This window comes from Bombina bombina, chromosome 1 (genome assembly GCF_027579735.1).
Source record: "Bombina bombina isolate aBomBom1 chromosome 1, aBomBom1.pri, whole genome shotgun sequence".
NCBI classification, from domain to species: Eukaryota; Metazoa; Chordata; class Amphibia; order Anura; family Bombinatoridae; genus Bombina; species Bombina bombina.
This window is the reverse complement of record NC_069499.1, coordinates 971998055-972012512: the sequence shown is the minus strand read 5'-3', so window position 1 is coordinate 972012512 and position 14458 is coordinate 971998055. Positions and strand designations below refer to the sequence as shown.

The following is a 14458-nucleotide window of genomic DNA, read 5'->3' as shown; positions in this document are numbered from 1 at the left end:
AACACTAATAAGAACCTGGAATATTATTTTGGTAGGGATTGATATATCTTTACATGAAATATAATGAAGCAATATATTGTGATTTTTTTTTATCAATTCCTCTACATACATGTCACACCTGATGATGACATTTGGGGCTAGATTTATCAACCCTGAGGCGTACAGGGGCACGTATACGCACCTCTGTACGCCTCAGCTCGCCTGTGGCGGGGTGCAATTACCCGCAGGTAATTAACATTGCACACAAGCGCAATTTTGCGCTCGCGTGCAATCCCGCCCCCTGCCCGCGCACAGCCAATCACGCGCGGGCAGGAGCTGTCAATCTCCTCGGTCGGACTCGACCAAGGAGATTGAATTTCGCCAGAATAGATGTGGCGAAGATGTTAGGGAAGCAGCGGTCTGGTGATCGCTGCTTGATAAATCGTGGCGAGCAAGTTTTTGTGAGAACTTGCTGCCGCAAGGGCTTGATAAATCTAGCCCTAGGTGTTTAAAAGTATTGTTAAAAAACTTCTGAAACAGCTCTAGGTTTTTTTAAATAATAAAAAGCCACCAAGATTTAAAATAACACATGCACCGTAATGTAAAGCAAATTTGAAAACAATTTCCAGAAGAAACAACCAATACCTCTCCGTCTGTTGGGATTTACCTTATGGCTTGTTGCATGAAGCGGTCAGGATCTACAGCAGTGAACGTAGTTAGTAATCGCCCTGCTGGTTCCCCTTCAAATTGTCTGATGGGCTCATTTTGACTGGGAAAATAAGGAGCTTCATTTACATCAGTGATAGAGATAGTGACAGTTGAGGTAGACAGCAGGGACATCCGGATCCCGCTGGCTAATGGCGCCTGGTTTGTTACCATGACCGTTAACAAAAACGCCTTGTTGAGTTCATAGTCAACCGGCTGAAAGAGAATTAATGCAAGGGTGTAACTGCTGTTGTTATTGATAACTAGAGGATGATACTTTATAGACATAATTAAAATGCTTTACAAACATAATTAAAGTCATACATATAATCATCCAAACCCTATCAACAGCAATAGATTAACTATCATTTCCTGCAATTTTTTGCTCATTAAAACCATCACCTGTTGTTTTCAAAGACATGCCCATAAAATAGGCTGAGCCTACAGGTAAAGTAGACTTGCTAATGTCTAAACACAGGAGTTGATCAAAATCCTCTTGATAACTTTATCAAAAAATGTATCTACAGAAATCTCCATAGACTTTAATGGTGAATTTTGTAATAATAATGATAATAATAATAAAAATATTAATAATAAAAGCATTAGATAAACTTTTCTCAAGGATTGCAATCAACCATATGGTTAGGTACTGAAATGCTAATTATGGTTGAGCACAGCCAGCTTTTTCAGATACAAAAATCTTAGGTCTCTCTCCTACCCCCACTAGGCAATTAATCAGTGCTAGCTTTTCAACAGAGAATACATTTGGTATTCATATTTTCTACAATTTTATATCACTGTTTCTACAGGGGGAAAACTGTTATTTCAAATAACAAAATAAAGGTAAAGGGAAACATTTAAACACACTCCACAGGTAAAATAGACCATTGGGAACACATTAAAGGGTAGACAATTTAGTGTACAATGTCCCTTTAAATAAGGCCAATTTAGTAGAAGGAACAGAGTCTATTTCAAACACTTATCATCTAGATACCACAATAAAAAACTATAGTTACTTAATTATCATTAGATGCTTGTTTAAGAGTTACACTACTGTAAATATATACTGCATTTTTAAATACTGATTTTTTCTGCATTAATATTACTATAGTCAGAATGTTTTTTTGCCCCCAGTACTATCATCATCAATAGTTAAAAAAAAAAAAACCTTATGGCAAATAAGCTCCATTTCAATACAGATCAATCTTATTTTTTACCCATTTCTAGAATGAGAAGCATTCTAGTCTGTCATAAGATCTGGACTTCAGAATGTGCGTAGCCTTGCATTTATACGCTAATACTTCATTCTAAGGGCCATATTACAAGTGGAGCGCTGACTATTGCTTGCATGCAAGTGCTATTAGCGCTCCATTTTGTAATACCAGTGCATTATTGTGCGCTGGTATTACAAGTTAATCGCAATGCAAACGCAAGCTCGCGTTCCTATTGCTAGAAAGCATTACGCTCACGAGAGCACGCTTCCATTGGCTCCTTTAGGAGCCTTGTCTGATGCCGTCACAGACTGCTGTAATGGCTGGTTAATTATTGCGCTCCTGCTCTACTTGTAATCTAGCCCTAAACCTATAAACTGGATAAAGCTTCTATATAGCAAAGTAAAAATGGCCACCTATATCCTTACCTCGTTCCATATTAAAGGGACATGAAACCCAAAAATTTTAATTCATGATTCAGATATACAATTATAGGCATTTTTCCAATTACTCCTGTTATCTAATTTGCTTCATTCTCTTGGTATCTTTTGTTGAAGCAGCAGCAATGCACTATTGGGAACTAGCTTAATGAATTAGGTGAGCTAATCGCATGAGGCATATCTATGCGCAGCCACCAATCAGCAGCTCCCTAGCCTACCTAGGTATCCTTTTTAACAAAGGATATTAAAAGAACAAAATAAATTAAATAATAGAAAAAAATGGAAAGTTGTTTAAAATACATGCGCTATCTAAATCATTAAAATAAAAAATGCATTTCATATCCCTTTAAATACCTCAATGAAATTTCTTAATGACCATAACAAATGAGATGAAAAAGTAAAAGAGCAGGGTCTGTATTGACATACATACACTTAATTGATTGGAATGGGCATTTAATTACTCCTCTGGAAACTGCTAATAGGATGTCTGATAAATTGCAGAATGCATGATTGCACAACCCCACTACTACATCAATATCTGCAGTACATTCATTTAGGAATATCTCATTAATTGCAGTTGTCTATGGATAGAAGCATTGGGAACAACTCATGTGTCCTTCACAGTGATGGTTCCTTTTTATGCCACTTTTGTGCAAGCTTTAGAACAGGGTCAAGTTAAAGGAACACAACTGCTAATGAATTAAGTTTCTTTACATTTATCATTAACTTAATTGCCTTTCAAATTACTGGCAGGCTGAATTATGTAACATTATTAAAATATGTTAATATTATATAATGACCATCACTTATAAAACAGATAACCTTAGCAGTTGTTTCATGCCTATATCTATATCAGTTCTATAGTATATTGGCCTCTTAGGATCAGCAGAGTGGTCTTTCCTCCTCTGGCAACATGCAGTACAGTAGAAAGGTTTAAGTGCAACCATGCATTTCCTGTTTATATTTACAACCTAATTTAAAATTAATTGAATCATTCTGATTAAGCGTACAATTGTAATCAACTTTCCAAATCACTTCTATTATAACATGTGCACAATATTTTTATATGCAAACTTTCTGAGACACAGTATATGCATACATGCACTTTTTGATTGGCTGATGGCTGTCACATGATGCAAGAAGAAGGAAAAGGTAACTAACTTTGAAATGTGTCAGAAAAATAAAATCTAATAGTCAATAGATATGTGCAGCCAAGAAAATGTCATTTCGGACTAAATTTATGTTCCAAATATTCAGGGAAATTAGTTTCCCCCGAATATTCGGTGGCTGAATTTCCATTAAACATTTACATTCATTTTCGTTAAAACGAATGTAAACATTTTAAAGCTACAGATGAAAAGTTCACCTTTAGCTACAATACTTATCTAAATGTGCTTTGGAGAGCATGGAGAGCTAACTAAGGTAAGTATTAACCCCTTAAAAATATATAAAGTAAATGAATGAATACTGACATCAGTATTTTTTCATTTTCTTTCATTTTCATTGGTGCCTACTTCGGGTACTAATTTCATTAAAACAAAACAAAAAAATGATTGCACATCTCTACTAGTCATTTGAAATTCAGACTTAGTGCTATTGGATTGTTTTTTTTTATGCATTTGTTGATGATGCAATTCTACTGTATTTTTTTGGTCCTTTTATTAACCTGAAAAAAAGAGTATCATACATATATATATTTTTATTTAGGTTTTAATCTGCCAGTAATCAAAATGGCAGTGTCAATGAGAAAATTGATACAATATCTACGGAAACATTTACACAAAATATAATCATATAATATTAAGTTTTTATCTCGGTTTACTTAACATTTAGAAAGGCTGATATTTTATTTAAAGAATACTGGCCTGGGTTCCAGGCTTTATTTCAATCATTCACACATTTCGATATTTCCAAGTAAATGCATGACAGACAAATGCAAATAGCAAACAGGGAATTTAATGATTTTTTAGTACATTCTAACATGGATTTTTATAGGTCTTCACAAAAGTTAAAAATAAGGCAGCAAAACCAAACTGTTATCACACAACAAATCAGGCTAGTTAATCATCCCTGATAAATCAGTCTGTGTGACTTCAGCACGCACCTCTGAGGTGATAGAGAGGTTAGGAAACAGTGGTCTTATGACTTTGACTTATGACACTGGGGCCTAACAAATCTCTATTATTGTAGGGAATTGCGGCACTTCACTTACATAGCATTCCAGTGAACTAGAAAACACATGAGCTAATTCTAGTAAATTCTGTGGTTGATTAGTAAACAGATGTCTTTTGAAAGGTAAATATATTTTTATTCAATCATATTTTATTTAAACTAACCAGTGCTATTTTTACTAACTAACAATTTGTACACAACTTTAGAAATATACACTGGCGGAAATTTTCCATTATAACAGTAAAAAACTAGGAGCCCATATTTTTGGGTGATATTTACCTCACTCTTAAACAAATTATTGTCAGACAATTTCTTAATTAAAAATAAAATATATATACATGCAAAATATATATGTATCTATGTTGGAGTATTACTATGCATTGTGTTTTTCATACTTTCTTTTGTTACTTTGGTAGACCTCCATTTTCGATTACAGGTCACGAAAAGCCTCTAGTATGTAATGTGAGATGTAATATAATATTGTTTTTTATCCATGGTTGCTGGTCAATTAAAAAACAAACAAACAAAAACGCACAAACGCTTTTAAAAACACAATACAATCAAACCCACCAAGGTGACCAGCAGTAACTATGGTGACATCTGAAATAAAACTAAGATTAAAACATGGCGTTGCAAGTGCTTGAACCTAATGACAAGAAAAATATTAATGTCTATAGAGGAAAAAGAAAAAAAAACATAACAAAAAATGTGTTGTTTATAAATTGGTTACTAGGGAAATGATAAAAAAAAATATCTATTAGTAAATTACAGGGAATAAACTGTTTTAAATGGAATATTACTGTATTTTGCCGAAATACGCTAAAATAGGAGAGAAACATTAGATATGAAAGAACCCTGAACAATAATATTTTAAAGATAGATATAAATGCTGTGTTCTTATATGTATTTATGTTATAATATGGTGCTGGACATATACAGTAGCAAATAAAGAGGGGGAACCAAACATTTAATGGGTCATTGAAAAAACATTTAAATTATTCTAACTTGAATGACAGTTGGAAAGTTACTGTAACGCTCATTGTAAAACCTTAATTCAACCTTTACATTTTGCACTATCACTATCAGATGTTAATCATTGCATTGAAAATATCCCATAATAGGTTCATCCTCACAACGTACTACACTCATTTTATGACTAAATAAAGTTTTACTTTTCACATTATTGCTTTGAACATTCCCTTTTACAGGACTTGAATGGGATGAGCAAATAAAAATAATATGCTAGTTAGTGGTTTGAACAACAGATTGACCTGTTTGAAGAAGAATGGTTAAAGGGATAGACAGAAAGACAGACAAAAACAGACAGATACAGTTTTTGACAGATTTATAGGGTTCTTTATAAATTCATATTTGAATTGATGGGTTAGTAAATATATTTAGGCATTTGTCAATAGATAGAATAGTGATATCATTATAGACAGATACAGAATGTTGCATACTATCTTACCTTCACAACAGTTACAACTCCATCATTGGTCACCGGGTCTGTCCTGATGGTGAAGTGATTGGATGTGTCTCCGCTGATGATCTTATAGACCGCGTTCCAGTTTGCAGTGTGTGGCTGGTCCCTATCCACCACTGTCAAATTGGCCACCACCACATCCAAACGGTTCTCTGGCACCTCACCAATAAACTGTTAGAGCAGAAGATTTACGCCAATCATTATCATCTAACCATGTGTTGTATGATAATTTGTAATGATTTACTGCAAATAATTTTAAAGGGACATGAAACCCCAATTTTTTCTTTCATGGTTCAGATAGAGCATACAATTTTAAACAAATACATTTTGCTTTGTTCTCTTGGTATTCTTTGTTGAAGAAGCAGCAATGCACTATTGGGAGCTAGCTTAACACATCAAGTAAGCTAATGACAAAATGAATATAGCTGCAGCCACCAATCAGCAGCTAGCTCCCAGTAGTGCATTGCTGCTCCTGAGCCTTCCTATGTATTATTTTCAAAAAAGGATAGACAGAGAATGAAGATATTAGATAATATAAGTAAAATGGAAAGATTTTTAAAATGGCATGCTCTATGTGAATCATGAAAGAAACATTTTGGGTTTTATACCCCTTTAAATAAAATTACTGCATTTATACATTTTCTGTGGGCGGTGGTAGTATAAGTTGATTTAATTCATCCTTCAAAAATATGCTCTTTGCAAGGAAATATACATTTACAAAATAACTTTCACCTTCATTTAGGCATAGTGATTTGGCTAGATATAGCTTGAGTAGCACATGATAAATTATGCTTTTTGGTACTCAAAATAAATCCATTAATTCTCTAGCAGACAATGCAATAATATTACAATGCAACAATCTTACATCCCATCAAAATGCTGTAATTTGTAATTGTATTAAAAAAGGCGTTTCTTATTGCATAAAAATGAGCCCTATGACTCCACAGCTCATTGGTTAACAGTGAAAACTTATATAGAAAACAGGGTTTTCTTGAAGAAAAAAAAATATCACTGTAAACCATTTTGAAACATTTTCATTTAAATGGGGCAGAGATAATTTTTTAAGTATCATGACCCTTAACTATTGAGTGAATTTATATTTTTTGATACATTTTGAGGAACCTTTGTAGTAATATTAATAAGAGCCTCACAGAGCATAACAAATAATTCTATAAACTAGATGCAATAAAGGTCCTGTAAATCAGAGTGTGAAAGAGAATTGAGTGAAAAAGGTCTAGCTCAGAGGTGTGGGGTAATATTTGCAGACAAGGATAGAGATATAGGACAGTGTATTGTTGTTGAGTTCTTTGTTGGCTAGGGTGAGGCTTTTTCATTTTATCCCGAAGATAAGAGAAGCCAATGGTGGGACAACTAGACAGAGAATGGGGAGTGTTGTTGTGCAATGAAGACAAACCTGGCAGAACCATTAATAATTGTCTGGGCACAGACAGAAGTCAATGCGTGATATGATGTGATAGTGAATTAACATTTTAGTGGCATTTTGTTTTTAGAAAATGCCTTGTTGTGAGATTGAGAAAAAGTAAACATCCACTGTTAAACCCTGTTACTTTTTACTTACTGATTACAAGTTAAAAATACTTGGCATAATTTGAGATTAAAATCCTTTTATTCATTAGTCAACATCACCAAGGATATAATTCTGGGCTCTCTGCTCATTGTGTAACAATGCATAATTTTGCCTGTTCTTAAAATAGCATGATTGCAAAACTGTGAAACTAACAACCATCTCTATGACTTGGAATAAATTATTAGAATATGTTAGTAACTGCAAGGGTAGATACTAATTAGTCATATGTTCTTTGCGCAATTGCCGTTTGTCCAATATCCAGTTATCCGTAAGCAGAATCCGTGCAGGTTTCAGATACACAATCCAGTTTATATATACCTGATTATAATAGTTTGATCTTTACCTTTCCTAAAAGGGGACACAGAAAAGTTGGAGATTCCGTAAAATAATTATCTAAACTTTATATTTATAAGGTTTAACCTATTGGCTGTCAAAAAGTCGGCACAGAATGTTGCATGTCTTTTTGGAAGTCAAGAGTTAAGAAATGATTCATTTAATTCAGAACTGTAAACTGTATCTTTATTCACACTTAAAGGGACAGTCTAGCATAAATTAAACTTTCATTATTCAGATAGGACTTTTAATTTTAATCAACTTTCCAATTTACTTTTATCATCAAATTTGCTTTTTTCTCTTGGTATTCTTGGTTTAAACTAAACATAGGTAGGCTCATATGCTAATTTCTAAGCCTTTGAGGGCTGCCTCTTATCACATGCTTTTTAAATCTCTTTTCAACACAAAGAGACAGAAAGTACACGTGGGCCATATAGATAACACTGTGTTCAGGCACAGGGGGTTATTTAAGATTTAGCACAAAACAATGCTAAATTTAAGACAGTAGATAATAAACAGTCACAGTCATGTGATCAGGGGGCTGGAAGAAGGTTCCTAGATACAAGGTAATCACAGAGGTAAAAAGTATATTAATATAACTGTGTTGGTTATGCAAAACTGGGGAATGGGTAATGAAGGGATTATCTATCTTTTAAAACAATAACAATTCTATGGTAGACTGTCCCTTTAAAGGGACAGTCTAGTCAAAAATAAACTTTCATGATTCAGATAGGGCAGACATAAAAAGTGTATTACACACACACACACATATATATATATATAAAACAGTGTTGGTTATGCAAAACTGGGGAATGGGTAATAAAGGGATTATCTACCTTATAAAACAATAACAATTCTAGTGTAGACTGTCCCTTTAAAAATAAATAAGGGGAACTTGTATTTTTGTTAAATTATGTAGGTTATATAAACATACAACAAAAATAATCTTGTATTTCTATACTTCAACGCAGAAAAACAGAAAAAAGCAAGAGAAAAGAACAGGATTTTCTTTACTTGAGTGTCTCGACTTTGCAAACTTTATAGCCTGTTCTATAGATTGGAGATTCCATTGGTAGCTCTGACAGCACAAAAATCTTTACTCTGCTACTCTAGCACAGTAAAATCCCTGATACCATCAACCTTGTTAGGAAGACAAATTAGGAATTTATCCACAGTGCAATCTCCTGCTCTCCCGTGTGACTGATGTAGCCAGCATCAAGCTGACCTTTCACATCTGTTGTGCTTCACTATACCTGATCGTATCGAGCGAGGATGAGCCGTAAGTGATAAGCTCAAAGAACTCGTTAACGAGACCAGCCTGGGATGGCTGTTTTCCTTTATGTTCTGTACTACGTGTATGTTCTAAAATTTTAGCTTCTCTGAAAATGAATAAAAACGTTCAAAGAGCAAAAAGTCAATGGATAAGTGAGGTCACCTCAGAAAATTTGAAAAAAAAAGTGTAAAATACTTGTCTCTTAGATTTTCCTGCAGAAGAAATTAGACTGTAAGCTCTTTGGGTTAGATATAGGTATAATGCTGTAACGCACAATAATAAAATGTATTATTGGTAAAATGTAAATCATCTTTCATTTTTATCATATGTGATTTTTTGATTATATACAAGTCAAATTGTTCCATATCATATAAAAAGATTCACTATGAAGTTACTCAAAAAACAATATAATCTCACTAAAGGACACCTGGATCTTTCAATGTGATAAAAACACAAATGCTTCGCAATATAGTACTGAATTAAATTATTATTTACACTATGGGCCAGAATACTAGTGGCACGCTAACTTGCACGCATCTGACAAGTTAAAAATAAACATGTTTGTTCGAGAGCAAACAAATTTAGCACAAGTCGAGTTTGCACAAGAGGCGACCTAGCATAAAGAGTAAGAATTAAATAAAAATGTGCACCAGACACCACATAAATACATTAAACTAAAGTGTTACACTATCTGATATAAATTATGTATTTGGTATATAGTGTGTATATATATATATATATATATATACCTAAATATGTGTATGTGTGTGTATATATACATATATGTGTGTATATACATGTGTAATTAAGTATTTATATATGTATATACATACATATATACACATTTAAACACACACACACACACACACACACATATATATATATATATATATACACATACATATATATATATATATACACATACACACACACACACACTTTGGAGACATTTCCCCTCAAATACTATGGACTATGGAATTGTATAATGTTTATGCCATGTACTTTGTATACTGCGTTATAATCTGATTATTTATATATATGCCTAAATATGTGTATGTGTGTGTGTATATATATATATGCACACACACACTTTGGAGACCTTTCCACTCAAATACCTTAAAACAAGAAAAATAATTGTTATTCAATTTTAATATTTAATAATGTGTTTGTGTATTTACTGTAAATATTTTACATTCCATTGTTCTTCACATAGGGGGAAGTGTTCTTTGCATTTCTAAACATATATTCCTATATTAGGAACATAAACAGCGAAATCCAGCGAGCTCCAATGCAAAAATTATTTATTCCAAATCACACACACTGATTACACAGTAAAATAGCTCAAAGCAATAAAAGCATCAAAAAATGATGTAATGACCAACAGCTCCGTGCCAGTCTTACACGTTTCGGCTGAAGACAATCCTTAATCATAGACCATGGCTGGTATTGGCTAATTAAGGGTTACAGCTGTGGTCATGATTTAAACACTTAACCAGTTAACAGAAACATGAACATAAATAGAAACATTACCAATAGCCCTAATTGTAAAATATTTTATCATCAGAAAATATTATATACGTATTTGAGCAAATAATAAGAACAGTGATAGCAATGGGTGATCTCCATCCATAACACAGATTTAGGGCAAAAACAAGACTCCGAGAAATGGGATACCAGTGCTATATACAATTCCAAAAAAAGGAAAAGGAAAGAAATCACTCATTGCCCCCTTATTACATTATCACATTTTATATGTATGCATGAATATCCCTCTCTAGGAATAAACGGGTAGGAGATTACTTCACTCATTATTTATATTGCCAATGATTAATGATATCACCATCTGCATTAAATCCTTTTGGACGTCTAGTTTGCAATGTGAATATCCAAAAGGCCTCCCTATGTAAAAGTTTGGAAGTTCTATATCCTCCCCTAAGGGTATTGTTTATGCATTAATAGGGATAGTGTGTGAAATGATTTATATAGCCAATTATTATCCCCAAAGTAGAGAAGTGGGGAGGGTAATTAGAGGTAATTATGTAATGTTAAAAAAAGATACACCATAAAGAGCACTAGCTTAAATACAAATCTGGAGTAAAGGAAACAACAACACACAATATGAAGGTAAAGTCTAAAATATAACTTTTATTAGTAGAGTAAATAAGAAAGGGGGGGAGTAACTCCATAATACTGGAATAAAATAAAAGATTAAAAATAAGGTGTATAACGTTAAGGCTGTAAAGAGTACTAGTTTAGGAGGTGAGGAGCACCCCAATATATATATATAAATGTATGGAGACTGGGTTAACAAGTATAACTGTATTAGAAGTTAATACAGAAAAAGGGACACAATCCCACAGAATCAAGGGATATTAGAGAATACTACTACGTAATATCAAACCAATACTAAGTCTCTGTGCATAACATTAATCCGTAATATATGTGTGAAAAATGTTCCACATATATTTACTTTACTTTATATGATAACATAATTGCTATGGTACTATGGGGACTGGGTTATATGATATTGTTACCGTACTGAGGATTGTATTCCTTCTACTTAATTATATACTATTACTTTAATCTGGTTACTCCCTATATACTGCTGGGTTTAGTCATCTTTATGAAATTTGTTCCCCAGTATTGGTTTGATATTACGTAGTAGTATTCTCTAATTTGGTGGTACGATATCACTTGATTCTGTGGGATTGTGCCCATTTTCTGTATTAACTTCTAATACAATTATACTTGTTGGCCCAGTCTCCATACATTTATATATATATTGAGGTGCTCCTCCCCTCCTAAACTAGTACATTTTACAGCCTTAATGTTATACATCTTATTTTTTATCTTTTATGTTATTCCAGTATTGAGGGGTTACTCCCCCCCTTTCTTATTTACTCTACTAATAAAAGTTATATTTTAGACTTTACCTTCATATTGTGTGTCATTGTTTCCTTTACTCCAGATTTGTATTTAAGTGAGTGCTCTTTATGGTGTATTGTTTATGCACTCAATGATCTGTCATTTGAAAGTATTCACTATTTTGTTGTGATCTGTTATGAAATGTCGCACATACCTGGTACGGCAATTGGTACAGTTAGAGGAAAGAAAGACCCTTTGTGTGACTCTAGATTAAAACCTGTTTGTTACACTTGTGTGACTGCAAGCAATGCAATTAGAGAAATAGCATTTAAAGTGCCCTTTAACTTGAAGCCAACTGCTCCCTCCTGTGCTAGTTTTTCTGAGCATGCTCAGTGCTAAGATATTCCCTAGTGTACGACCCCTTCTGGGAATCTAGTTACAACCATGAGAAACAAAATCCCTTAGGCTATCCTCACCTGTTAAAACTGGCAAATGTTTACCTATAATCCCACATATTTCTGTAAATTGGGGGCTGAATGTGGTAATGAATTTAGGTTTTTGGCCATCAAAGGTGGAATATTTGACTTGATCTATATTCTTCTGTAGCACTGCCCCTCTATCCATTCTATTCACCTCTATAAATGCTCTACTAACAGTTTTTTGAGAATAGCCTCTTTCTTGTAACTGTTTCTTTAAAATATCTGATTCCTTTAAGAAATCTGCATTAGACGAACAGTTTCTTTTCATTCTTATGAACTGTTCCTTAGCCACCCCAAAACCAGTATGTCTGGGGTGGCATGACCTGGCATGTAGAATTGTGTTTGAAGTGATAGGTTTTCTATACAATGTGGTTATTACACTAGAAGTGACTGGATCATCTATCAGATATAGATCTAAGTAGGGTATTTATCATAAGTTGATGTAAATTGTTTAAATGGTTGGAATTAAGATAAATGATGAAATCCTTCATATCTTGTTCGGTCCCTGTCCATATAAAGAGAATGTCATCAATGTATCTTTTGTTTGACCGTATATTCCCGCTATATGGATTTCTTTCTCCAAAGACGTGGGACCTCTCCCACCAACTCATAAATAAGCTGGCATAGGCCGGGGCGAATATAGCGCCCATAGCGGTCCCACGCCTCTGGAGAAAGAAAGTGTCCCTAAATTTGAAATAATTGTGAACTAAAAGGAATTCCAGGACTCTCACAAGATAGCTTTTTAATTTTATATCATAGTTACTGTACATATCAAGGGAGTATTTTAATGCTTCCATTCCACACTCATGTGGAATGCATTAGTAAAGGCCCACTACATCAACTGTTAACCATGAACAGTTGGCATTCCAGACTACTTGTTCTAAATTTGATAGCAGGTGTGTTGTGTCTTTAAGAAAAGATGGTAATTGCTGGACAATGGGCTGCAGGAGAGTCTCTAACCAACCAGAAACCCTCTCAAAGAGGGAACCTATTCCAGATACAATAGGTCTTCCTCTCACCTCCTTCAAGGACTTATGTACCTTGGGGAGGTGATGGAAGATTGGAATAATAGTAGTATTAACAAAAAGATAATCAAAGGTATCCTGGTCTAGTCCATCATCCAGCAAATCCAGAAATTGTAGTTTATATATATTTGTGGGGTCACGAGGGAGTGTGAGATACACTTTTGTGTCTTGTATTTGCCTTTCTGCTTCTTTAACATAAGCTTTTCTGTCCAGTACCACAATGCTGCTCCCCTTATCTTCTTGTCTGGTGGCTATGTCATCTCTTTTTCCCAAACTCTCTAAGGCATGTCTCTGACCCTGAGTAAGATTTTGGAGGGCAGCACTGTGTTACCTAGACAATTGTACCAGGTCTTCCTCTATCCTCTGGTGGAAAGCCTCCAAAGAGGGGCCCCTCTCCCTCGTAGGATAGAAGATTGACCTGGGTTTAAACCCTATGTGAGTGTTCTTAGCAAACAAGTTAGGGGTATTCGATTCATAACAAAGATCCTGTAATGAAAAATAATCACAGGCTTCCCTAAAGTCAATAATGTCCATTATTGGGGGAAGGTCATTCAAATTATCATGCTATGGTACAACAACATTTTGCGTGTCAACATCCTGGGTTTGTGTCTCTTTGCCCCAAAAGAATTTCTTTAGAGTAAGATCTCTTACTAGATGATTTATGTCAGTTATGGTCTCAAATAAGTTGAATGTTACATTTGGGACAAAGCCCAAACCCAGGCTCAAAACTGATAACTCTGTCAGGACTCTCACCTTAGCCCATCTCACTTTACCTTTAAAGCCATCTGCGCACCTGCAAATAGGTGCTTAGTATTTTGTTAGATGAACCTAATCACTAGCTCTGCACTGAGCCTCTCCCCTTGGAGTGTTTGCTGCCAAGTACGACTTTATTAAGGATTTCATTG

The 14458-nt window shown here is 34.2% G+C and overlaps 1 protein-coding gene across 1 annotated transcript in view; it reads right to left on the bottom strand.

Annotated features, from left to right (window-relative positions):
* The window catches only part of CDH4 (cadherin 4), a 442653-nt gene that overhangs the window by 27790 nt on the left and 400405 nt on the right, over positions 1-14458 (bottom strand). Inside the window, exons 9-10 of the mRNA XM_053716006.1 lie at positions 5976-6161; positions 647-900 (exon numbers count right to left, since the gene is read on the bottom strand). Of these exons, the coding sequence (XP_053571981.1) occupies positions 647-900; positions 5976-6161 (440 nt within the window). The remainder of the gene's footprint in view (positions 1-646; positions 901-5975; positions 6162-14458) is intronic.